This window comes from Phoca vitulina, unplaced genomic scaffold (assembly GCF_004348235.1).
Source record: "Phoca vitulina isolate PV1807 unplaced genomic scaffold, GSC_HSeal_1.0 scaffold43, whole genome shotgun sequence".
Lineage (NCBI taxonomy): Eukaryota > Metazoa > Chordata > Mammalia > Carnivora > Phocidae > Phoca > Phoca vitulina.
The window spans coordinates 9,874,849-9,901,898 of NW_022589746.1; the positions used below are offsets into that span (position 1 = coordinate 9,874,849).

The following is a 27,050-nucleotide window of genomic DNA, read 5'->3' on the forward strand; positions in this document are numbered from 1 at the left end:
GTTCATCTCGTATAAAGGGATGACAAAGCGTAAGAAAAATAGCTTATCTCGGGCATCTTGACGTATCTTTTTTCTTTTTGTTACTCTAGCTTTACTGGGCGTGCCTGGGGATGGATGTAGAGTAAATCCAGCATGTGTGTGGCGCTTGCTACTAAGTTTTGTTTTTTTAAAAGATTTTATTTATTTATTTGACAGAGAGAGAGAGATAGTGAGAGAGGGAACACAAGCAGGGGGAGTGGGAGAGGGAGAAGCAGGCTTCCCGCCGAGCAGGAAGCCCGATGCGGGGCTCGATCCCAGGACCCTGGGATCATGACCTGAGCTGAAGGCAGACGCTTAACGACTGAGCCACCCAGGCACCCCGCTACTAAGTTTTAAATATTTCTCTTCCTGGGTTGGCATGCAACAGGTCATACGGAAGGTCTGCCCTGGTCCCTCACCGTATTGGGCGTTGCGGAGGGGAAGTAGAGCCGGAAGCCTGTCTGTAATTTTGATGCTTTTAATTGTTTCCTTCTGTTCAGCTGGACTGTAATTCCTTGAGTTTAAAAACATGCCACGAAGTTTGTTAAATATCCCTCAAAGCCTTGGGAGGCTATATTCGTAGGTGCAGAGTGAATCTTTGCTGAGTGGCTCGTAGAAAACAAGGGGACTATGCTTAGCCACCAGCAACAGATGTCTTACCAGATAGAAGACGTGAATCATACTGCTGGTCTTGGTTCCTTCTCACTGCCAAAGAACTTGCAATCCGTTGTCTGTTTAGAATCTGATTGGTAACAATTGGGGCTGGAGAGGCGACCGGAGACGAATGCCTGAGGAGGATGTTTAGAGATTGCTGGAGAAATTATAATAGGCAGGCATCTTAGAAGAAATGGGAAATAATTGATGTCCTTGAAATACCCCCCCACTCCCCAGTGGGTGTCTTGATTCTGCTAATAGGTGACGTAGAAGACACAGGCCAATCATGCAGGACATCAGTTCTCAAACCTTCACATGCATTAGAAATACCTGCAAGGCTTGTTAAAACACGGATTGCTCCAGAATTTCTGATACAGGAGGTCTGCAGGGGGTCCAAAAATTTGCACATCTAACAAGTAACCGGTTGACGCTGATGCTGCCGGTCCGGGGACCACACTTTGAGAAGCACTGGTCTAGGAAACTCATTTGAGGGAAGTATACACTCACCTAATGAAATTGGTTGGCTTATTGCAATTATTTGGGATCACTTCTTATACCCTGAGAGAAATAGCACTGCATGGTTTTGTGCTGAAGCCCTCGGTCTATTTTTCGCAGCAGATCTGTTTATTTGGTGATAACTCTAGTACCAAACAATGACTATGTGATGGGAACTCCAGCAGCCACATCAAGGAGAGGGCACACCTGCTCCCTGCTTCCCACATACATACTGGGACTAAGCCACACCACCTGCAGGGGCTTTTCCCTCACAGGCCACCAAGGGCATCTTGAGCTCCTCCAAGGCCCATTTCAATGGAGTGCAAGGCGGTTCAGCTAAACAGCTAACTGGTCCAAGTGCACTGGGTTAAAATCGTTCTTCAGTCTCTCTCCTTCTCTTTTTTTTTTTTAAGATTTTATTTATTTATTTGACAGAGAGAGACACAGCGAGAGAGGGAACAGAAGCAGGGGGAGTGGGAGAGGGAGAAGCAGGCTTCCCGCTGAGCAGGGAGCCTGATGCGGGGCTCGATCCCAAGACTCTGGGTTCATGACCTGAGCTGAAGGCAAACGCTCAATGACTGAGCCACCCAGGCGCCCCTCTCTCTCCTTTTCTGATCTGTCCCATGGAAACTAACCTCTCTCGGATGCCTCTCTAGAGAGTTGAGGGGAATGCTAATCAAAAGGCTCTCACAGTGATTTCTAAATGATCTCCTAGTTATTTCTAATTGATCAACAAAATTCTGTTAAGATACTGAGTACCGCATAAGCTGCTCCCCTAATCTCTCATTAGGTGTCTTTTGTTACTACAAGCCGGTCATGTGACAGTGACATTTTGGAGGAAGCAAGATAGGGATGGTTCCTGGTGCTTGTTGAGGCAGAATCTAAGCCTTGACTTCATCTTCTCTGGTGCCCAAACCTTGGTGAAAGCACAGAGGAGAGTCTTGGGTTGGAACTCTAGGGAGCGCACAGTAGCTGCCGAGCGATGGACAGCCAGCAGAATGGGACGGGAGATGTGCTGCAGTCCAGTGACTTGGGGGTATGTGCATGAGGGTTTCCAACCATGATGGATATGTATTCTAATTTAAAATATCACAGGGAAGAAAAAAATAGACGTTCCCATGGAAACATTTTCTCGGGGCCAGCTCTTCTGTCTCATTATCATATCTTATTTAAATATTTCCTGGAATCAATTTCAATTTAATCCTTCTGTAGGTCTTCTATCTTCAGTGGCCATGGATAGCATAACATCTGGTCAGAGGTTTTCTTTAAATAAACTGCAAAATTGTAGGCAGTTCCATGGTTTTCCATATGTCTGCTTGTGCTTTCAGTAGTTGCAAGTTTAATATCACGTGAAGATGTCATTAGCATTCATTTCTGGATCTCTCATTAAGAATGTTAAGTTGGCTGAACCTAACAGTCCTTCAGGAACCACAGTAGACACCTGCTTACAGCTGGATAGGGTACCGACTGTCACACATTTGCTAACTGTATTCCAGCCTGGTTCCAATAAGCATTGCTGGGCCTCGTGGTGTGAGCCACGTTGTACCAAACACGTGGAGGACATTTTCCCATAAACGTGTCTCTGACATACGACCGTATGAAAGTGACTTCCTCTTTGTTATTCTTTATCATTCTTAGAAAAACTAAATCAAATGTGAGGTTTGCATGTCCTGATTTGCCCTTTTGTCATCATTAAAGGACCGCGTATGTGACTCACGATCTGTTGGCGTTCCCCGTGTTGACAGATGGGTCCCTTTACTTCTGGCTCTGCGTTGACACCAGCTCGCCAGCAGAGGGAGCGCACTCTTCCTTTTTTTTCTTATAATCCATCCCCCCCCCCCCCCCACCCCCCGTCCTTTTTGAACCCGATCATTTGGTAGCATGCAGTGGAGACTCATGGGTTCTTCATTCTGGAAGCTAATTAAACTTTCAGAAACCTAATTCGTTGGGATACATCATACCTGGGCAACTTAAATTTCCTTCCCCACAGCATCAGAATTTCCAGCCATTGTATTTGTATGATGGTTTGTTGAGATATTTTTGAAGAGAATTTCATCACCTCTAGATATACAGATACACATATTGAGTTAGTTAGATGCAGAGTTTTAAAAACTTTCAGTTCCTCAATCATAACCAGATCATCTCAGTTGTTATTGGAATTAGGAAAAAAATTACTGTGAAGCTAATAAAGCTAAAACTTCAAGTTCTGTTCCTTTACAAAGCCCCTGGGGGAAAGTGGAGTGATGGTATTTTATACTCATAATTTTGTATTCATTTTTTAAGGTTTTATTTATTTATTTGAGAGAGAGAGAGCAGGGGGAGGGATAGAAGGAGAGGGAAAGAGAGAATCTCAAGCAGACTCCACGCTCAGTGCGGACCCTGAGATCAGGACCTGAGCCGAAATCAAGAGTCAGTCGCTTAACCGACCGAGCCCCCCAGGTGCCCTGTATTCATTTTGTTAAAGGGGGACCATAAAGTTGTAGAAGCTCCAGTCTCCACAGAGTCCGTATCTGCCCCTGACTGCAATATACTGAAATATTAACTCTTATAGAAAGCCTTTTCTTTCACCACCTGTTTTTATAGTTGAAAGGGTTTCTTCCTTTTGAGGTGGTGGTAGCTCATGGTCACTGTGGTTTTTTCTCTGGAGACAAATGCATTCTGAAACCAGTACTCGTGTGTCAGTAGGAATGGCAACGAGGAATAGACTGGAAGATGCTCTCTATTCCGTGCCTTCACGGAGAAGCCCAGCAGTGTGTTCATCAGCTTCCCTGAATAATTAACTTTCATCAGGAGTTTCCAGAGTCAGGTTGCCTAATTTGCCAGGGTCTGGGAAGGAATCAGAGATTTAACCAATTAGCCAAATGAGGGTCCTGCCAGAGGACAGCACGCATAATGAGGGAGGTCAGAACGAATAAGACAGGTTTGTATCAAAGAAAACAAATTTAAACTCAGGGAGGGCCTAACCCTAGAATTCTGTAATTCTCCCATGAACCATGACCTGCTTCATCGACTGCAGAGGAAGAGGAATCAAATGTGTTGATCCTCGAGCTAGCAGTGTATGAACACAGCGTTAACCATGTGCTCAATGCCCGTTGCAAGAAGACCCCATGGGTAGTGCAGGTTAAAGAAAGCACAGTCCGTAATCCCGGCACTGCTCCTTAACTAGTCCGCTAGCCCTTGGGCAAAGTCTTAACCTCTGAGCCTGTTTTCTCAAACATAAAATCCTGAGAATATCCGTCTTACAGAGTTATTACGAGGACTTACCCTAATGAATAAATACATACTTAGAATATATATATAATAAATACGCCGCATAGGGAGTAGGCACTCAGTAGATGGTTGTATGACCCATTATTGTAGAAGTGGTCATGCCACAGGTCCTGCTGTACACGCCGAAAGAGAACAGTTCAGCACGATACACAGCTCTGTGCAACACGGCTGTTCGGTCTCCAGTATTAATGTGATGTGACATATGGAAGCACCGATATCATAAAGACTTTAAAATCATTTGGGTCCGGGAGTTGGCAAGATTTTTTTTTTTTTTTCATTTAACAATAGATCGTGGACATCTTTCTCGTTTGGTGCAAATGTATTTATGTCACCCATACTATTTTTTTTTTAAGATTTTATTTATTTATTTGACAGAGAGAGAGACAGATAGTGAGAGCAGGAACACAAGCAGGGGGAGTGGGAGAGGGAGAAGCAGGCTTCCCACTGAGCAGGAAGCCCGATGCGGGGCTCGATCCCAGGACCCTGCAATCACGACCTGAGCCGAAGGCAGACGCTTAACGACTGAGCCACCCAGGCGCCCCTATGTCATGCATGCTTAGAAGGAGCCGAAGAACAGAAAGCGGGCCCATCCGGGATTCATTCTCACCTTATGACCTTGATTTCGTCCTTCCGAGAAGCATGGCCACTCCACGGTGGTATATTAATTCTATAAAGCGTTCGATGCTTTGTAGGTCAACAGTAAGATGCGGTTCACAGGGACCACAGATAGAGACTTCACATCGAGGCCACGGAAGCATATGCTTTACGGGTATTACCGGAGGAAAGAGAAACACAAGCCTCAGAGGGGAGGTCCTGTAGGTGTGCACACTGGGCGAGCAGGTGGGTCTGGCTCCGACTCACGCCCCTGCTGGGTTACACGTGTATGTGGGTGCCATTCCTTGCCCCCCGGATCGCAGGGGCAGGCGGGAGACACGATGCTTCTGAACTTATTGGAGCCAGGAACCCTCCAGGCCTCGACCCCTAAGCGAGGCCCTGACAGCAAGCGCCGGATCGCTCAGAGGAAGTGGTTTGATGGGGATTTCTAAAAATAATTCCAGGCACCAAACCTCAACACTCACCCCGAAGTTATATTTTGTTTTGCTTGTATTCCGAATCCTTAGTATAATTTCTTCTTTTCTGCCTAAATACATCTTTTCATTTTATTGATTTCATACTTCTGGTATTTAATTTTTCCCATCCATATTCCTCTCGAGTTTTAGAATAAGGATTCGCCCTGTTTTGTTGAACTGGTTCAACCTTATTCCTTTGCCCCTTTGTTTTTAATCCCATGGAGCCAGAATTAATAGTGATGTGAGCTCTACTTTCCATTTGGTTTCAGGAAATCCAAAACAAGAGATCATTGTTTTCTAATATTTAATTGTCCAGGCTGTGCCAAAATATACATTTTACTATTTTACTTAATTCTCACAGTTTCTGTTCCCATTGTTTCATTTTAACAGAAAGGTAGTACTTTCAACACAGCAGTCTCTTTCCTATGCTTTATCATACTTGAAGAATTTTATTTCCATTTTCTTTCATCAAACTCTGTCGCTGTTCTTGGAGGTTAGTGTTTTCGAGCCCCCGTGCGTCTTCTTTGTCATCAGGGTCCTTCCGTGTCTGCTCATTTATGTGATTTTCTGCTCGGCCTTGTGACGTGGGCTGGACGGTCAGAGGCCAGCTGCTGTGAACGTGAACGCATGGCCCTTTGCCTTCTTACTAGGATTCCAGGGGAGCAACTGGGGAAAATGAGTCTGGAAACCAGCCATTTTCTTTTTCCGGGCTATTGTAAAGATTTGCAATGGCCACAGTTGCACTGCGCTCGGCAACATTTCACTTAAGAGGAGTTAGAATCTTCAGTGGACACTGTGTCTCGTGCACTTTCCTGCCCTGAAAACTCCTTTTGAGTCAAGGTCATAGGGGCAGATGAATCCCAGATGGGTCCCTCTTTATATTCTTGGGCTTCTTTTAAGCATGGGTGACGTAGATACATTTGCACTGAACGAGAAAGATGTCCACGATATATTGTTAAAGGAAAAAAAATAGCCAGACAGACAACATAATACCCATTGGGTGGTTGGGAGCAATATCTTGGGTTAGACTGCCTTGGTTCAAATCTTCACTCTGTCACCTAGAAGCTGTGTGACCCTGTCCCAGTCACTTCACTTCTCTGTGCCACTCGTTTTCTCATCTGGCCATTAAATAAAAGACTCTTAACTCACAGGATTCTTGTGAGGATTAAATGGCTTAATATATGTATAAACACAGAGAGCAGTGCCTGGCACATTGTGAGTGCTTAAAAACATACATCTATAATGTCACAAGAGAACACATTTTGGAAGGACATATCCATTCATCTAACAAAGATTTACTTACTAAATAAACTGTTACCTACGTGGTTACCTCTAGGGACTGGGAGTGGGAGAGACAAGGGCAAGAGGACCGAATTTATGCTTTATACATTTAGGTATTATTTGGAAATCGCTAGTTCGTAGCCGACCCCCTAGGAGGGTTGAGGTTAGGAAAAGACAGGGATCTGGCCGCATCTGCATCTTGTAATTAGCAGGGGGACCCGGGCAAGTCTTTGCACCAGCTAGTGCACCTGCTTCCTCGAGCTTCAGGTGGACGGCTTGCCAGTCCCCCCATCGTGGGATGACTGTGAGGAATACACGAGTTCATACACGGTACTTGGAGGAGCGCCTGGCTCCCTGGAGGACAGACGTTACCCACGGCAGTGGTGGGAGGGAAACAGAGATCAAAACCCACAGCCCCTGGGTCATCACGATGGCTGTCTTTAAAGTTATGAAGAAAGAACTTACAAGGCATGTCCCTGAAAGGACAATAGAACTCAAACGAAAATTGTGGGGTCTTGTGTTCCTTTCCATTGTTTCCCTCCCTCCCACAATGCCTGTGAATGTCTCGGCCACACATAAATTCTTCGGGAGCATCCCAGAGCCGTCTTGCCAGCATGTTTGCTTTTTTTCCTGTGACTGGAAATTAACTCTCCCCGTTCCCCATTTCTGCCTCTTTTTCAGTAGAATTCATTTGATCTTAAGGGTTTTTTTGCTTTCAAGTCATTGAGAGGAGTCACAGTTTCGCTATGTCTTTTTCTTGCCTCATTTGCTTTTATAAGAAAATGTGAGGGACGCCTGGGTGCCTCATTCGGTTGAACGTCCAACTCTTGATTTTGGCTTGGGTCATGATCTCAAGGTCCTGATCTCAGGGTTGTGAGATCGAGCCCCGCATCGGGCTCTGTGCTCAGTGGAGAGTCTACTTCTCTCTCTCTTTCCCTCTCCCTCTGTCCCTCCCCCGGCTCGCGTGCTCTCTCACTCTCTCTCTAATAAAATAAAATATTTAAAAAAAAGATGAAAAGTGAATATTATTCATATTCCCTTATTATATATGCATCAAATACTGATCCACAGAACATGTTAACTACAGAGGAACTGCTTTACTTCTATCGTGGTTATGGATTCTAAGACAGACTTGGAAACTCCAAAAAAAAAGTAAAAATGTCTTTTCACGTTGCCCCCAAGAATTTACAAACTAATAGTAAAATGAAGATGCGTAGATACAAGAAGCGATGCGTCAAATGTTTGAGCGGGAATAGCACAGCCCGCACGGCCACCCAGGGACCAGCACATCCCAGGGGCGTCAGCTCTGGGTGTGATCACATAGCCAGAGAGAGAGGACCCCTTGTTACACACCTGCTGAGCAATGGCAATTGTGTCCCTTGCTTTACCTTTTATCTCCTTGAATGTGTTTAACAACCACACGGTGTTATTATTCTTAATTTTCCGGTGCTTGATCCTCGGGGTTCAGAAGTCCCACCGCTCAGAAATGACAAGGTAGGACCCACACCCAGACAGTCACCTCCATTCTCGCTCCTTCAGGGGATGCGACGAGTGTCACTGGTGTGAGGTCCAGAGTTCGGTCAGGGGCAGCAAAGAATGATCACAAAATAATCTGTGGTGCTTGTTTTCCCAGGAGACTGGATTTGCCTTGTGCCCATCACAGAGGGACAGTTGAAGGGATAGGGTGGCTGAGAACTCATCTTTCTCCGCAGTGGAAGAGGTTCAGCCCCTTGACGATGGAGATCCCTCTTTCCCAGCCACATCACCTTCCTGTCCTGAAAACCAGATTACACAGATTCTGTATCTTGTTGGGTCACCCCCGCCAAGTGGCACAGGATCTGAAGTGGTCGTGAGAGACCAGGGTGGTTTCTCCACCTTCCCCGCCGTCACCTCCGGAGCCCACAGCTCACCTTCCCTTCGAGTTGCTGCTCACCAAATGCAGCCTCGGTTTCTGCCTTCCTGCCACCTGTTTACCCTCCCTGCACCTGCATCTCCTCCTCGAGCCCTCCTATCATAAATGCCCCTGCCCTAAGTGTAACTGCGTTCATCCCAGTTACACTGGAGCAGAGGCAACACTTCTGGGTCTGCTAGGGGTAAGAAACTGTGGTGGATCTCAGAGTAAAACGTCGAGCGGGAGAAGGTGGAACCTTCCCTCAAGGCACCTGCGGTGTACTGAGAGAGAAAACTTGTAACACTGTGTGCTCTGATGGGAGCATCTGTAGGATGTGCCTGCAACACTTTGCATAGGCTGTTCCCTCTACTCGGAACGCTGTGCTCTTTCTTTCCTGCTTGGCAGCCTGGCGTTTTCTTTCTCGAGATTCACCAAATACCCTCCCTCTCCTTTGCCACCTCCTTGCTGACTCAAGGAAAGCTGATTATTGATGCTAGTCCTTCTATCGCACCGATTTAGCATAGTTGATGGTGTCTCCAACCAGTGGTTTCTGGGGAGCAAGAACCGTCTCCCCAGTCCGAGGCGCGGTAAGCACTCAAACACACGGACTATCTCAAATCACGGTGGAAGAGCTGAACAAAGTAGGACGAGGTGGATTCCAGCGGACGGGGAGGGTGGAAAGTGTGATTTCCAGAGGAATTAAATGTGAGCTGATTCTTGAAGAGTGCCAGGACATGGTCCAGATTTTCCTGGAAAATGGGATGCTACAGTTTTCAGGATCTCTGTTATCACTACTGGCCTCTCGGGCCAGGTAGTTCTCCTCGGTTGTAGGGGGTTGTCCGGTGCCTTGTAGGATGTTGATCGGCATCCCTGACCTCCCTCCCACCCCCAGGCACCAGTAGCACATTCTCGCCAACTGGTGACAAGAAAAATGTCTCCAGACATTGCGAAGTGTCCCTTGGGGGCACAGTCGCCCTGGGTTTAGAACTCAACAAAGCTTGGCTCTTGTTTAGCCTTGAAAAAGCCATTCTATAAAATCGAACTAACAACAACAGAAACTTACAAGTCTTACCGGGTGTTGAGGAACTGCTATGGACCAGTCAGGCTATGCTGAGTGTTTTCTATACATTCTAACTAATCCTCAAGTAGGATAATCCTCATTTTATAGATGAGGAGGCAGGATCAGAGTGCTCAGGCAATTGCTCACAGGGCAGAAGGGGGATGTTTCCTAACCCTAACGTGCTCTGGCAAGGCTTGGGGGCACCCTTGTCTGCACGCCTTCCAAGTGACTTCCGCTCCCTTCAGTACCTGTGGGAATTGGGGGGCAGAAGGGGGAGTGCAAACAGGCTGAAGGTTAAAAGGAAATCAGATATAAGAAATATGTCCAGATACAAAAATAAGTACTCTGATAAATACAGATCTTGAAAAGAAATCATAACTAGTCTAGCTTCAGCAACCCTAAAACATAAATATCAAGCCAAAAGAGTTTGTCAGCTGTGCTTTCAGGGTTCATGTGAGAAATATGTAGTCCAAATGACTGTTTTCACTAAATTTTTTCATCAGAATTATTTCTGCAATTATATTAGCTTTGATTAGTTTACAAGCACTGTTCCTTACCCGTTGTTTGAAGAACTCATAAGTGAATCTTAGATCCTGAAGGCTTGCAGTGGGCAGGATCCGGACACACTCCTTTCCTCGTTTACCCTCAGAAAAGAGTAAGGACTGGGGTAAGGAGTTGGCCCCTCAGGGCAAAGGGGCCTGATGTGTGTTTAAAAAAACTACTTCTCCTTTGATTTCTATTTCTTGCTGTTTGGCTAGAAATTCTATTAACAAAAGGTTTGGGGCTTGAGAGTGCTGATGCAGATCATGAGTCCAATGTAGACTTTTGTTTTTGAGGTAAAACCCTGTGATTTCAGCAGCGACTGTCATGCATAAGCAGTAGCGATGCAAATACTTTGCCAAGCGTCCTTCATTTTTGTGGTCAAATTGCCTAAAACCTCTGAAAGGCAGCAACCAAGGGAGGCAGCATGATACATCGACTTTTTAAAAACAAGCTTTGTCTTTTTTTAAGTGGAATTTGATTCCCATTTTGGCATTCCGGAATGTTCTGTTCGCGACATGAGCAATTGCACCATATTAGGGCACATCTTTCCTCCTGGCAGCTCAAAATGAATAACAAGAGCTCAGTTCACAAAGTTTGGTTCTGACTGCGAGTCTGCAAAGGTTGGATTCCCTTTAAAAACACGTTTGATTGCAGGGGATTTGTTGACCCTCTTTGATATCCTCCAGGGACTGCATGACTGAGCTAAGCGGAGGTTCCCGGTCACCAGCCCGGGAAACGCGCTGCCTCTGGGCACCTGCCCGCAGAGGTTCTTCTCCGATTCGACTTTGCCACCTACTGGCTGGCTCTGGTATTGCGTCTCCCCGACCCACACAGCTTTGGGCAAAGTCCTTTTAGTGGCTGCAGATGGTAATGAATGATGACGGCAACAGAGACCCTCATAGCAAAGAAGGCGAAGGGAGACCCACAACAAGCCCTGAAAAATGATGCGTACTGGGTTCTGAATACGGAGGCAGCACTAAATAATTGATCTGAGGGAAAAAGCGTGGTTGTGAACTGCAGAGGTATTTTGGGGTTTTTGCATGATTTTTCACAATTTGTCACGATTATAATAGTGATAAGAATAATAGAAGTGGAATTAATTTAGACTTCTGGAAGAAATTAATTTGCACATTTTTCATCATTTCGGGAGGCTTACACATTGACAGTCCCCAATCCTTTTTTTTTTTTTTTTTCCAGAACAGGTACCGCCAGGACGGCTTATAGAAAGTAAGAGGACTTTTGTCTCTAGGAATTCATCATTAAAAACATGCCTCACACTTACACTGCCCTTCCAGGTTTCCCTAAGCACTGGCACGTGTGTTTTCACGTTGGATATTTACATGTTTTAAATTTTAAAACACTATCTAGAGATTTTACAGATTTATAATCCCAGAAAATGTTTTCTACAACTAAGGGGGAATATGTTTCTCAGAGGGATCCTTCCCTTCCCCCTACACTTAGCATCCTCAAAGAGTTACTTCACATTTTGTTTCACTTTCTCATTTTAAATATTAATGAAAGATGCCAAGCCACCCACAGCGGTGGCTTTCAAACATTGCTGACCAGGACCCACAGTACAAATTCCATCTTACATCATGACCACATATATGAATATGTGTGTCTTCAACAGAAGTCTTCGGAAGCATGCCCTGTTCCACTGTGTGTTTTCTTTTTTTATTCTCCTGTTGGCCCACTAATTGGTTTCTGACTTCTTTTCTGAAAAACTCAGTGAATCGGTTCTGTATGTGCTTGTAAATAGAACATAGTGAAAACGGTCTGGAAAAATATATACTCGGAGATGAAGTCAAGAACCAACCTACCTATGCACAGATGTGAGGAATCCACATGGAAGGCGAGGGCCTTCCTCCCAGAATCCAGGAGTGAAGGTGTTCAAGGCAACACCCACTGGAAGGATCGTGTTGAGATAAAAGCACGGCTTCCTTTGGTCTCCTCGCCAGTGTAAGTCAATCCAGTGAGCAAAGATTATGAACTCCCTTGATTCGAAACGGACAAGCTCTACAGCATGGAGGCTGTTGAGTCAGGATGAGGAAGAGTATGGTGCATGGAAATCCTACCCCCCTCTCAGGGAGAGCACCTTAAACAGAAGGCCCACATTGATCATTTCATGTGGATCTCACCCAGGACCCCTGGTTCTTAGGAAATTGCATAGTGGGGCGCCTGGGTGGCTCAGTTGTTAAGTGTCTGCCTTCGGCTCAGGTCATGATCCTGGGGTCCTGGGATCGAGCCCCGCATCGGGCTCCCTGCTCAGCGGGAAGCCTGCTTCTCCCTCTCCTGCTCCCCCTGCTTGTGTTCCCTCTCTCGCTGTCTCTCTCTCTCTGTGTCAAATAAATAAATAAAATCTTTAAAAAAAAAAAAAAGGAAATTGCATACTATTTATAAAATGGCAGGTGTATGTGAGGAAAGATATTAGGTGACTTTTTTGTTCAATAAGTATTTTTAGATATTCTTTATGGAAGCTGTTATGACCTTCTGATTACTTTCCTCAGATGTCATACTGGCCAGACTTCCACTGTTGAGCCTCCACAGCACGAGGATGCTTTTAAGAAGATGAGTCTGGCACAGAGGCAGGGAGAAGGTTATGGAAAATGTCTCAGGTAATGGGACCTGAGTGAAAGTTGGGAGGAGGAGGTGATCTTGTTCCCTGGCTACATACGGACACCCCCTTACTAGATCCAGCTTCGCTGTGAAGAGAACGGGGGCACCAGAAATGCACCCCACTCGGGCTGGGGATAGAAGATGTGTGCTGTGCAGAGACATGGCTGTTTTGAAGGTCCCCTCTGGGGAACGAGGGAAGAAAGTTCCCCACAGCGGTAGGGAGAGAAGGTCCATGACTGACAGAAGGACAAGGATGTACTGTGTCAGATAGGACATGAGCCATTTACGCATGAAGTGTAATATCATCTTTTCAATCCATTAATACTCTGATAAGGGAGTAAGGAATTTTATTTTTAATTTTACTTTATTATATTTTTTTTGAGAGAGAGAGAAATTGCAAGGTGGGGGCAGAGGGAGAGGGAGAGAGAGAGAGAATCTTAAGCAGGCTGCACGTCCAGCATGAAGCCCGACACGGGGCTTGATCCCACAACCCTGAGATCATGACCTGAGTCAAAATCAAGAGTCAGATGCTCAACCGACTGAGCCACCCAGGCACCCCGGAATTTTATTTTTATATAACAATTTAAATCTCCATTTTCAGGCCCCATTCCACATCAGGAATCAGCACACACTTAGCAGCTTACAACAACATTCATTTACTATTTACTATCACCAGTCCTCAGGTGTGGTTCTTCCTGACCCTCTCCTCATGGAGAACCAGCGTCAGGGTGGAGGGCAAGATTCCAGGATCTGCCCCTCAGCTCTCTTCCCTGCATCCCTCTGGCTTTGGAAATGTCTATTTTTCTCATTAGGGACATTACAGATCAAGCTGAAACCTTTTGTGTCCGTCACCCTCACCCGCATCGTCTTCCCCATCCAAGACGTCATTGCCAATGTATGATTTGCATCTTTGTCTTTTTATGAGACTTTTAAACATAAAACGTCAGGGCACCTGGGTGGCTCAGTCGGTTAAGCATCTGCCTTCAGCTCAGGTCATGATCCCAGGGTCCTGGGATTGAGTCCCACACTGGGCTCCCTGCTCAGCGGGGAGCCTGCTTCTCCCTTTCCTTCTCGCCCTGCTTGTGTGCTTTCTCTCTCTCTCTGTGTCAAATAAATAAATAAAATCTTAAAAATAATAATAAACATACAAATATCTATATAAGATATCACTATTTTTGTATGTGTTTTGTTGCTACCTAAATCATATCATGTTTATTCATCACCCCACAACTTGTTTTTTCTTACTCAACAATATATTTTTAGAGCTTTTAAAACTTTCTCTATTCATGTATACATCTGTAACTTTCTATATATGTATGTATCCAGCCATGAAAGCTCTGCCAAGACCAAAGTCATGAAGCTTATCCCCTGTGTTTTCATCTGGAATTATAACTTCAGGCCTTATGTTTAAGTCAAGAGATGATACATACATACATACATAGATGATCGATCGATAGATAAACTTTTTTCTGCCATATTCCCCTTTATTACCAGATTTCTTTTATCCACTGTCAAACTGATGTTCTTCTACTTTTCCTAAGTTTTATCATGACAACACATGCTTCAGCCAACATCTATGTAAGTCCCCTTGTGTATTACTATATGCAAGACTTTCTAGAGGACAGATACCTAGAAATTAAACTGCTGACTCATGGTGTGGTGGACTTTTTCCATGGCATTGATCCAGCTGAATCACCTTTTCGTAGTAGTTGTATCAATGTATTTACTTTAATGGGGTCAGGAGGCACCTGTCGCATTTGCCTAATGTTTCGGCCAGTACACCATTCCTTGATGTTTAAAGACTGCAATGTTTAAAGTTCTGTCTCTACCGGAGTGTTTCAAGTCTACTTTAAAAAGCAAACTTTGAGGGGCACCTGGGTGGCTCAGTCGGTTGAGCATCCAACTTTGGTTTGGGCTCAGATCATGATCTCAGGGTCGTAGGATTGAGCTCCGCATCCGGCTCCCTGCTCAGTGGGAAGTCTGCTTCTCCCTCTGTCTCTGTCTCTGTCTCTGTCTCTCAAATAAATAAAATAAAAAGCAGACTTTGAGCATGGTCTCCCTGTGTTCTTGCAGTAACAACCCAACGTAGAGGACCCGAGAGGTTGGCCTTGGTGGAAGGCGAGCAGCAGATCGGTGAAGACCCCCAAGAATTAGCTCACCACACCACGTTTCTTGGCCTCTTCATAACCCACAGAGAGTAGGTGGTGGCATTCCATGGGTTCTGTTTGTTTTCTGGTGATAAGCACACGTAGCATGAGATCTACCTCCTGAAAAAAAATATAAGCACACACTGCAGTGCTGTTAGCTGCAGACCCAATGCGGTGCAGGACGTCTCCTGCCCATACTCAGCTTGCATCGCGTCTGTCCCCTGAATAAGGAGTTTCCTGTTCCCTTGTTCCCCCCACACTCGGTAACCACTAATCTACTCTCTGCTTCTATGCGGTCTGCTATTTCAGACGCCTCGGCTAGGTAAATAACGCTGTATTTGTCCTTGTGTGACTGGCTCATCTCACTTAGCACAATGTCCTCATGGTTCATGCATGTTGTCACATACTGCATTCTTGCCTTTTTTAAGGCTGAAAAGTATTCCGCGTATGCACGCACCGTATTTCCTTCATCCGTTCATCCGTCCATAGATGTTTAGTTTGTTTCTCTGTCTTGGCTACAGTCAATAGCGCTACGATGAACAGGGGAGTGCTGAGGGCGCTTCAAGATGCTGATTTCAGTGCTTGTGGGTGAATACCCAGGAAGCATTGCCAAGAACCGTGTCATGAAGCTCATCCTCCGTGTTTTTTCCTAGGAGCTTTATAGTTGCGGGTCTTATGTGTAAGTGTCTTGCATCCATTTTGTGTTGGTTTTTGTGTATGGTATAAGATTGGGGTCCAGTTTCATTCCTTTGCCTGCGGCTGTCCAGTTTTCCCAACGTCTTTTGTGGAAGAGGCTGTCCTTTTCTCGTTGTGTATTCTCAGCACCCTTGTCAAAGATCATTTGACCATATATACATGGATGTATTTCTGAGCACTCTTTCTGGTTACACGGGTCTCTATGTCTGTCTTTAGGCCAGTATCATACTCTTTTAATTACGATAGCTTTGTGATATATATTTTAAATCAGGGATTGTGTTGTCTCTAGCTTTGTTCTCTCTCAAGATTGTTTTGGTTCTTCGGAGTCCTTTGTAGTTCCACATAGGTAATTCATCTTTACAGAGGAAGAAATGTGGTCCCAGAGAAGTCAGGCCTTTGGCCAAGGTTGCCCTCTTTCTCGGCCAACCCAAAACTCAAACCCAAATCAAACAGGCTCTGAAGACCATGGTTCTTCAACTACTCTTCACTGCTTTCCAATGAAAAGTTATTACTGATAACATCAGCATCGTATTTATTAATAGAAGTGATGTTCATACATCTCATTGTATTATAGCTTCAGAGGAGTGCCCATGATTTCCTAGACAGTTCTCCCCTCACAGCTATAGGTCATAACAGGTTTTAATAATGTGCTTTGCCCATAATTTCCACTTCCTATTCAAAAGGCTTTCTTTTCCTTGATGACATGTTCACCTACCAGATTCACATCCTTCTTTTTGCTTTCTTGCATGAAGATATCAGAAGGAGACAAGTGTAGTTATTTGGAGTGAATGCGTGATTATTAACTATTGACTTATTATTGTCCTTTGGATGTTGTATCACATGGGGGGATAACAGGTTACTCTCCTTGAAGGGTCCTTTTGGAACGGTAAAATTTTTGCTCAGTTCACAATCTATATCCATGGTATGATGGACAGAGATGAGAATATTTTTAAAATAAGAAAAAACACATATCTGACACTTTTAAGGGGCATTCGATATTGAATTGGTGTTGAATTATAAAGAGAACAATGGCCACTGGTAGATATGCCAAAGAATTTAGGTCAAAGATCACCTGTCTAACAGTTTGTGATTCACAGAGTTTCTAGTGATTAGCCAAGAAGCTGCTAGGCTTCAGGAGCCCCAGAACGGGTATTTAATGAACCCAATATAGAGAGCGAGTCCCACCCATGGGTAGGACTCAATTTTGGTTTCTTTTATATTCTGTGTTCCAACAAAGAGAATTGGAATGGAATATTATATAATTTGTGGTGCTCTCCAGATCACAGGATGAAATGAACCAAAAGAGAAGAATTGATCTAAGGCATATTTCTAAAATTCATACTTACATTCTTCACTAACATTGGTCAGCTGAGCAAATTAATTGGCTCTTGATTTTTTACAAACATAATATGATTACCTGCAGGGAGCAATCTGACATTGCCTAAAATACTTGGTGCTTTTTAAAAACTATTTTATTAATATGCCATATCTCAAATAGGGGGTAAGTCCATGGAGGGGGGAGTCCTGATTTACTGAATTCAATGGCACCAATCATAATGACGTAAAGCTACTAGTGGTTCAATAAAAAGTGTTGATGTTGAGAGTGGCGCTTACGTTAACTGGGACTGTTTGGCTGCAGATGACAATAACCTATCTCAATAGCGTAGGCAACAAAGGAAATGGTTGGCTCCCATAACCTGCAAGGTCAAGGGGGAAGGGTTCACTTCAGGAGTGGCTAGATCCAGGTTTTTTGAGAAGACATGATCATGCTGTCTCCATGCTTCACATTGCCTGCCATCTCTCTCTCTCTATGTTTGCTGGCTTCTCAGATTTTCCATGAGGATATAAATATGTCACCAGCACCTGGAAATCCCAGAGAACAGAGAATTACCCTCTCTCTTTCCAGAATCCATATAAGCTCCCTTAATTTACTCTTACTGCTCCTGTTTGCATGTTCTTCAGGCCCATTGCTGAGGTAGGGGTCAGGACCGTGGGCCTGATGCCCCAAAGAGGAGATATCTACTGCATGACATTGACAAGAAGAAACAAAGATGAGAGGAGACAGATGTATCATCAACACAAATACAAAGCACTGGGATTATTGGCCATTACAGTTACTTATAAGAAAATCAGTCCCCAGACATGATCAGCTCCATGGGACATGACGGCAGAGACTTAGAAGGTGTTTTAAGAATTTTAAAAGGCGCTGTGGGAGGTTATGTGAGATTCACAGCACACAGCAGGGCCTGTGGTGGGGAGGGGGAGCAGGAAGAAGGGAGGAATGTAATATGGGCTGCAGTCCAACCCAGGCATGGACAAGAAACTTAGCCACTATGTCCTGGAAGCTTTGGAATGAAAGATGTTGGGGAGAGAAAGCTGTTCACAGAGTGTGTAGAAGGTAAAAGAGAAATGCAGGACTAAGGGTGATCATGTGAAGAAAAAAGTAATACTCCTCTGAGCACATGTTGGGGAGGACACCAGAGGGACACCTCGCCTCCCCAGGAGGAAGTGTCTGTTAACCTCAGAGACAGGACGTCGAGCTAAGGTGTCTGGTTCAAGACAGGTCTGTTCTCATCTATCCATATGGGTGCAGGTGTGATGGGGAAGATGGGCAGACGCGCTTTAGGAACTATGGGAACCTGGGAACCAGGTGGAGGGAGAGAGCAGATAGATCTTCCACATTTGCATCCGGGAAGAAACCCTAAATGCAATTGAGTACCCAAACAGCATGTAGCTCTTCCCAAATATGGACATCGCTCAGTGGGAGCAAGGTAGAGACAAGGATGAGTTGACCACACCCAACAAAACCCAGAGGAGTGACAAGAAGTAAGGAAGAAAACTCCATCCAGGGGCGCCTGGGTGGCTCAGGCGTTAAACGTCTGCCTTCGGCTCAGGTCATGATCTCAGGGTCCTGGGATCGAGCCCCGCATCGGGCTCCCTGCTCGGCGGGAAGCCTGCTTCTCCCTCTCCCACTCCCCCTGCTTGTGTTCCCTCTCTCGCTGTGTCTCTCTCTGTCAAATAAATAAATAAAATCTAAAAAAAAAAAACTCCATCCATCACCTATAATTGGAAATTAGTGCGTTGTAGGAGATTTCATCTATGGATTATACCAGACGTCCTTAAACTATTCTTCTCTGTAATAGAAAAACAGGTTAAAATATTTAGACGATTTTTTTTTTTTTTTACTATTTCAAATAGTGCTGAAGTAACTATATATATAAGTAACTATATATAACTATATATATAAGTGTATATATGTATGTAAGTGCATGTAAAATTATATGTGTGTGCTTGTGTACGTCCAACCATTTATGTATTTTATGTGTATGTATGCATGCACCCACAATACATATATACTACACATACACACTATCAGCTCCTGGGATCTGGGAATTTGTGTATTATTCTTACAGATGCTGCTAAATTACCTTTCACATTGTTGACCAATTTACACTGTAGCCAAGACCACAAAATTCTTCCCTTCACACTGTTGTCAACACTGCCTGCATCCAATCATTTATATTTTGCTCATCTTTTACGTGACAAATAGTATCTCATTTAACTTTAAATGCACATTAATTCCACTTTAAAGAGGTGTGTAACGAGTTTTAGCCAGTTGAGAGAGGCTAGTTGTATGCAGCATCCGGATAGGCTGGTGGACAGTTAGAGCAACATCACAGTGCAACGCGGAGGTGGTGGGCTCAAGATGATCTGGGTGGGAATCTCTCCCCCCTTCCTCCTTCACTCATTAGCTTGATCTTTGGACACATTACTTAACTCTCTGTGTCTCTGTTTCTTATAAACTGTGATTATTTTAAGGATTAAATGAGATAGGGGCGCCTGGGTGGCTCAGTCGTTAAGCGTCTGCCTTCGGCTCAGGTCATGATCCCAGGGTCCTGGGATCGAGCCCCACATCGGGCTCCCTGCTCGGCGGGAAGCCTGCTTCTCCCTCTCTCGCTCCCCCGGCTTGTGTTCCCTCTCTCGCTGTGTCTCTCTCTGTCAAATAAATAAAATAAAATCTTTAAAAAAAAAAGGATTAAATGAGATAAAGTATATGGTGATTTGCACAACATCTATCATGTGGGAAGTGTCCAATCTATATTCTCTTTTTTTTTAATTTTATTATGTTATGTTAATCACCATACATTACATGTAGTGTTCCATGATTCATTGTTTGCGTATAACACCCAGTGCTCCATGCAGTATGTGCCCTCTTTAATACCCATCACCAGGCTAACCCATCCCCCTCCCTCCCCTCTAGGACCCTCAGTTTGTTTCTCAGAGTCCAGAGTCTCTCATGGTTCGTCTCCCCCTCCAATTTCCCCCCCTTCATTTTTCCCTTCCTACTATCTTCTTTTTTTTTTCTTAACAAATAATAATTTGTTTCAGAAGTACAGGTCTGTGATTCAACAGTCTTACACAATTCACAGCGCTCACCATAGCACATACCCTCCCCAATGTCTATCACCCAGCCACCCCATCCCTCCCACCCCCCACCACTCCAGCAATCCTCAGTTTGTTTCCTGAGATTAAGAATTCCTCATATCAGTGAGGTCATATGATACATGTCTTTCTCTGATTGACTTATTTCATTTAGCATAATACCCTCTAGTTCCATCCACATCGTTGCAAATGGCAAGATTTCAGGTTTTTTTGATGGCTGCATAATACTCCATTGTGTATATATATGCCACATCTTCTTTATCCATTCATCTGTTGATCATTTATTATTGCACTGTGTTGAGCTATGAGCATCCTGAAAGCCAAAGCAAAGTGAGTTCACTGTTCAATAAGAATAGTAAAATAACAATAGACCCTATGCTTCTGTAGCACACAGCTCTGTGTCAGGCTCTGTACTAAGCACTGGACATATATTAAAACATTTCAGTGAGAAACAAAGTTCCTTTGACCACTTACTATTGAATTCTAAGTTAAATTTCTCAACAGTTTATTCCACTATACAGAACGTTTCATTCCTATTTTTCAATGAGGCAATTGGTACTCCAAAACAGTTAAGTCATACCCAAGATCCCACCCCCAGGAAGCGGCTCACCTGAGCTTTGAACCTATGCCTTTGGGACTGCAAAGTCTTCCTGCCACACGCTGAGGCCACTCCAGAAGGCTGTGCGTGAATCTGACGGCTCTCTGTTGAGAGAGTCTGACGTGCGATGTCTAAAGGCTTGATGAGGGGCTCTTGCCAGGTGATACGTGTACATATTTGTATGTAAAAGTTTATAGTTGAACGCTTTTTAGATCAAGAGCCTAAACACAACACAAGTGTTCCCAATAGTATTTTGCTAGGATTATCAAACTTTGAATTCACAGAATGACACTTGTTGAGGAATGGTTTTGGGTCAAGTCCACCGTGGCTGGTGACGTGAGCGTCCGTAGGCCAACAACCGTGGAGGCTCTGAGGGGAGGGGGCGGGTCTCACCCAAAGCTTTCCAAGACAGCCTAGGGGGTCTTCCCGGTGGTGCACTCACCGTAATGATTCATAGTTATTTATATATTTTGGTTAACAAGGGTTTGAAAGAACTAGTTGCAGCTTTGCAAGTCTTTGTACACAAATGTGTGCATGTGGGTGCTGAAATACTTTCTCGTTGCCGAAGTGAAACTATCTAATACTGGAAATACCCAACACTGGTTTGGTCAGTTCAGAATATTCTGGTAGAGATCCTGCATATTATCAAGCATATGACAGCTTCCTCGTATGCCGTTATCAACCATTACACAGAACCGATACACTGCTTTTCTATCCGCATCTTAAGGAGGTGATACAATGTGAAGTGATTTACACCTGTTACCTCCCTTGTTCCTGGTTGATGTTGCTCATGCCGGGGAGGCTTAAACGCTTGCCGTCTCCTTAACGCTGCGTTTGCCTCCAGCCTGGGAGAGGCACACGCCCGGCTGGATAAAATGCTGGTGGATAAGATCAGTCTATCGCGTAGCACGAGGATAAAGCTATGCCACATAAGTAGCGTAGACGCATCTCCTATTCCCCCCCTTCTCTTTAAAATAAGAGAAGGAAGATTTTGTTGGATAAGCGCATGATGTGGAAGTGTATGCGGTATATACTGAGGAGTAAGGAGAATGTGGGCGGAAAGAACAATGGGCGATGCACGCCACCTGCTAGCTGTGCTCAAGCAGATCAGTCTCTCCCGGCTCCAGGCTCCTCACCCTTGGAGTAAGAGAAAGAACTGGGTGTTTCTGGCCTGAGAGTCAGCATCCTGTAAGAGGTCTTCCACGTATTTTAAAAGCTGTGCAATGCGAAGAACCAACCCAAGGAAGGCAGACTGTGCTCCTAATGGCGTCTTCTCTCTCTTCTCTCCCCAGACTATGTCCGAGAATCACAATGAGCTGGCACACTAACAGTACAACCTCGCCTTTGTTTCCAAATATCAGCTCGTCCTGGGTGCGCGGCCCCTCGGATGCCGGGCTGCCCCCGGGCACGGCCCCTCACTTCGGCAGCTACAACGTCTCTCGGGCAGCTGGGAATTTCTCCTCTGCCAATGGCACCACCAGCGACCCGCTGGGAGGCCACACCATCTGGCAGGTGGTCTTCATCGCCTTCCTAACGGGTGTCCTGGCCTTGGTGACCATCATCGGCAACATCCTGGTGATCGTGGCCTTCAAGGTCAACAAGCAGCTGAAGACGGTCAACAACTACTTCCTCTTAAGCCTGGCCTGTGCCGACCTGATTATCGGGGTCATTTCCATGAATCTGTTTACCACCTACATCATCATGAATCGGTGGGCTCTAGGAAACCTGGCCTGCGACCTCTGGCTGTCCATTGACTACGTGGCTAGCAATGCCTCCGTCATGAACCTTCTGGTCATCAGCTTCGACAGGTACTTCTCCATCACGCGGCCGCTCACGTACCGAGCCAAACGAACAACCAAACGAGCTGGCGTGATGATAGGCCTGGCGTGGGTCATCTCCTTCGTCCTGTGGGCCCCCGCCATCCTCTTCTGGCAGTACTTTGTCGGGAAGAGGACTGTGCCACCCGGCGAGTGTTTCATCCAGTTCCTCAGCGAGCCCACCATTACGTTCGGCACGGCCATCGCTGCCTTCTACATGCCTGTCACCATCATGACTATTTTATACTGGAGGATCTATAAGGAAACGGAAAAACGTACCAAAGAGCTCGCCGGGCTGCAGGCCTCGGGGACGGACGCAGAGGCCGAGAACTTTGTCCACCCCACGGGCAGCTCTCGGAGCTGCAGCAGCTACGAGCTGCAACAGCAGAGCCTGAAACGCTCGGCCCGGAGGAAGTATGGTCGCTGCCACTTCTGGTTCGCCACCAAGAGCTGGAAGGCCAGTGCCGAGCAGATGGACCCCGACCAGAGCAGCAGCGACAGCTGGAATAACAACGACGCTGCCGCCTCCCTGGAGAACTCCGCCTCTTCCGACGAGGAGGACATCGGCTCCGAGACCAGAGCCATCTACTCCATCGTGCTCAAGCTGCCTGGCCACAGCACCATCCTCAACTCCACCAAATTGCCCTCCTCGGACAACCTGCAGGTGCCCGACGAGGCGCTGGGGGCGGCCGACCTGCAAAGGAGAGCCGGCAAGCTGCAGGCCCAGAAGAGCATGGACGATGGGGCCGGCTTTCCGAAAAGCTTCTCCAAGCTTCCCATCCAGCTAGAGTCAGCCGCGGACACGGCCAAGGCGTCCGAGGCCGACTCCTCGGCGGGCAAGACCACGGCCGCTCTACCTCTGTCCTTCAAGGAAGCCACTCTGGCCAAGAGGTTCGCTCTGAAGACCCGAAGCCAGATCACCAAGCGGAAACGGATGTCGCTCATCAAGGAGAAGAAGGCGGCCCAGACGCTCAGCGCCATCTTGCTGGCCTTCATCATCACCTGGACCCCGTACAATATCATGGTTCTGGTGAACACCTTCTGCGACAGCTGCATACCCAAAACCTATTGGAATCTGGGCTACTGGCTGTGCTACATCAACAGCACCGTGAACCCCGTGTGCTACGCGCTGTGTAACAAAACGTTCAGAACCACTTTCAAGACGCTGCTGCTCTGCCGGTGCGGCCGGCGCAGGCGGCGGAAGCAGCCGTACCCGCACGGGCAGGCGGCTGCTTTCCACAGGCGCGCGCCCGAGCGGGCCCTGTAGGGCGGCCGAGCGCACCGCCACCCGCAAACCTCGGGAGGGCGCCGGCGGAGGGTACGGGCGATGCCCGGCGGTGATGAAAATGGGTTGTTGGGCTTTTTTTTTTAATCACCCAGAGATGAAGGAAGCTGCCTGTTTACTGACCCACTGAATAAACCCATTTTAATATAGTAAGTCAGATACCGATTCAGCAAAAAAAAAAAAAAAAAGCATATTCCTGAATATAAAGAAATTTCTTCCGAAATAGACTTTAGGTGGTTTTTTTCTCAAAGAGGAAAAAAAAAAAAAATGTGTCTCACAGCAATTCCACAGCCAAATTGATCTGCTGGGTTCTCTGAGTTCCCATTAGCGCTGGGATCTCGGCTGAGCGTCACCAGCAGAGCCGGCCGCCGCGTTCCTCCCGAGGAGCCCCCGCGGGTCGACCCAGAGCCCACGTGGAACACGTCAGGCTAGCGCATTCGTGGTTCGGAAATTATTTCATACGCTACAGAGCTGAACCTTCTTGTCCCAATAGAGCTTTCCTGTCTTCTTTGGTGTGTTGTTAAACTCTATTTGTGGACTTGATTCTTGCAAAGTACTGTTTTGTGCAGTTCCAGTTCCATACCAATAAAAATATGTGTGTGTGTGTGTGAGAGAGCGAGCTGCGCGCGCGCACACACACACACACACACACACACACACACAGTGTATATAATATAGTGGGAATCACTGAGCTGGCAAAGTTTTCTTGCAATATAAGCTTTCAGTACTTTGGTAACTGAAGTTCTTTAGGATCCTAACACAACATAAAAGTGAAATAAACCCAGTGTAATGTTTGGGAAACCAGGGTTGTTTTTTTTTTCCCACAAACCACCCTGGGGAATACGCAGGCGCGGGCAGCCGGCCCCCCGGCGGGGGTGCGCAGAGCGGCCGGGCCCGCCTCCAAGGCAGGTGCAGCCCGGCGGCTGGGCCAGACTCCGAGTGTAAGCCGTGCGCTCTGCTGATCTCGACAGAGCTCCAGCAAACCGGCGCCCCTCTGAGCTCCAACCACGAACCGCGTCCGCGGGGTTGAATTTAATCATCCAAATCTGAATGTTGCCCCACAAAATTTCTGCTGTCTCAGCTGCTTGAAACTCAGTGTCACGCTTGAATGTCACACGCAGCAGGATCTATGGCAGAGCACCCCAGGGGAGAACGTGGCGTTGGAGGTCTTGCTACCTGGCCCCTTCCAAATGCAAAAGGGCTTCCACCTGTGTCACCTAGCTGTGGCCAGTGCTTTCCGGGGTTCCTCGTGTGACCCTCACCCAGTCACGGGCGGGGTTTGGGAACTCACGTGTCCTCTGAAGAAAGTATTAACACTTTGAAAAGTATTGCTTCAAGCTGATTTCCTTATGTTTCGAAAAAAAATGATTTTGTATCTCCTTTGAAATTGATCCAAAAGCTCAATGTTGTATTGGGGGTGGGGGGGGAGGGGGGCCGCCATTGCTTGTCCTTTTTGTCACTGCTGTGGTTGTTGGGGTTCCTTCTTTTCCTTTCGCAGGGGCTGTGTGGGGAGCGGGCGGGGAGGGGGGCGGGAGGGCGGGGCGCCGAGAAGAAACCTCACCTCTGTACAGGGCCTCGTGGCTTGGCCCCGGGGCCGGGGTAGAAGCTGCTTCTGTGTTCAGTGTGAGCTGGTGTTTACAGGTGACAACAGTAGACTCAGTAGAGTGTCTGTGTTTCTGAACTATTTAATTTCGTGTTCTGTTTAGATGAAGAAATATTTATGTATACTTCACCAAGTGTCTATTTAATGTTGACAAATATTACTCTTCGGTCTTCGGCCGTGGTGTCCCTCGAAAGGGATTCTTTCAGGTCCCCCCCCCCCCCCGTCCCCCGAGCAAGCCGTGCAGTCTGTGGAGCTTCGCACGAGGCTGAGGAGAAGGCCATGGGCATCCTGCTGGCGGCGGCGAGCCCCCGACTCCTGGGGAATAAAAGGCTGACTGTAACTCTGACGGAAACGGTGAAAACCATTCTTTCGTGGAACCTGATGGACAATGCACGAAGCAACCCTCCACCGTGGTGTTTGAAATCACATGACAAGGGTAAAAAAAAAAAAAAGGCAGATCAGCATAATTAAAAGAATCTTTTTTTTTTTTTTGGCCCACATTCAACCAAAGAACAAGAAAAACCAGAGACTATTTTCTAACGCATAGAGCAAACTACGGAATGTTCTGTGATCCACCTGTGGAACGTCTGGTGAGCAACGGAATCTCTACTGTCCTACTCCGGGTGGCCCAGCACGAATAAACATGTGAATGCTGATTCGAGTGTCCCAGGACTTCCCGAACTCCCCTTCTTTTTGAAACTCCTGTCCTGCTTTCCTCCCAAAGGGCTGTTTCCTGTATTTCCAACAAAACTGGAGAGCATTACCTGTGAGAATGGGAGAAGACCCCCCAGAGCTTGGGCATTAACTGCAAAGGTCAGTAGCAGTTCTGCTTGAATTTGACCCTCTCCCGACCCCCGTCCTTTTATAATGCTGATGGCGGCAGAAAAGAAACTACTCCAAGCCTCTAGCTCTCCTTTCCTGTTTTTAAATGAAAGCTGCTTTTCCATGCTAACTACTGATTGTGTTTGTAGAAAAATATGGCCAACTCTTAGGATGTTTTCAGAGAAGAAAAATAAGAAAAACAGATTCTTGAATATGGGGGTTAGGATACGGGTGATCAAAGAGGTAGGAGTGTTTATAACTGGACAGAGCTACACGCGCATTTCCCAAAGGGCTTGTCATGAGAGAAGGTATTTGGCATTTACATAAGTTCAAAATGTCTCCATCCTCAACCTATGTTATTCCACATGAATGAGGTTTGCAGAGCTTTCGTGATTATTCACTTTAATGAAAAGAGCAAAATAATTAAGCCTAAAATAAGCCGCACATGAAGAACACCCCCCCACACACACACACACATACACACGCATGCACGCACATCCATTCTCCCATCCTCTGTTCTCCAGGCCTTACCAGATGGATAACAGAAGTGACCTGCCTGGTCCCCTATTTCCCTTCGCTCTCTTCTTGGCCCATCGCCCACCTGTTGTCTCTCTGCTGGTTCTCCATATTATCCTGAATCATCCTTGCCTTAAATCCAGCCTTGACTCAAAATACGCCCATTTCTGTTCACTCTTTCACATATAATAGTTCTACACTCTGACAGAGAAAACAAACAGGAAA

The 27,050-nt window shown here is 46.1% G+C and overlaps 1 protein-coding gene across 3 annotated transcripts in view; it reads left to right on the top strand.

The window, feature by feature from the left end:
- The window catches only part of CHRM3 (cholinergic receptor muscarinic 3), a 471,578-nt gene extending 447,475 nt beyond the window's left edge, over positions 1-24,103 (top strand). Inside the window, exons 1-3 of one of the 3 annotated variants that reach the window (XM_032430378.1) lie at positions 12,790-12,897; positions 14,972-15,095; positions 22,075-24,103. In XM_032430378.1, the coding sequence (XP_032286269.1) occupies positions 12,882-12,897; positions 14,972-15,095; positions 22,075-23,866 (1,932 nt within the window). In that variant the 5' untranslated portion in view covers positions 12,790-12,881 and the 3' untranslated portion in view covers positions 23,867-24,103. Of the gene's footprint in view, positions 1-12,789; positions 12,898-14,971; positions 15,096-22,074 lie in introns of those variants that run through there. The other 2 variants (XM_032430379.1, XM_032430380.1) reach the window with 2 other exon arrangements.
- Positions 24,104-27,050: the final 2,947 nt, after the last annotated feature.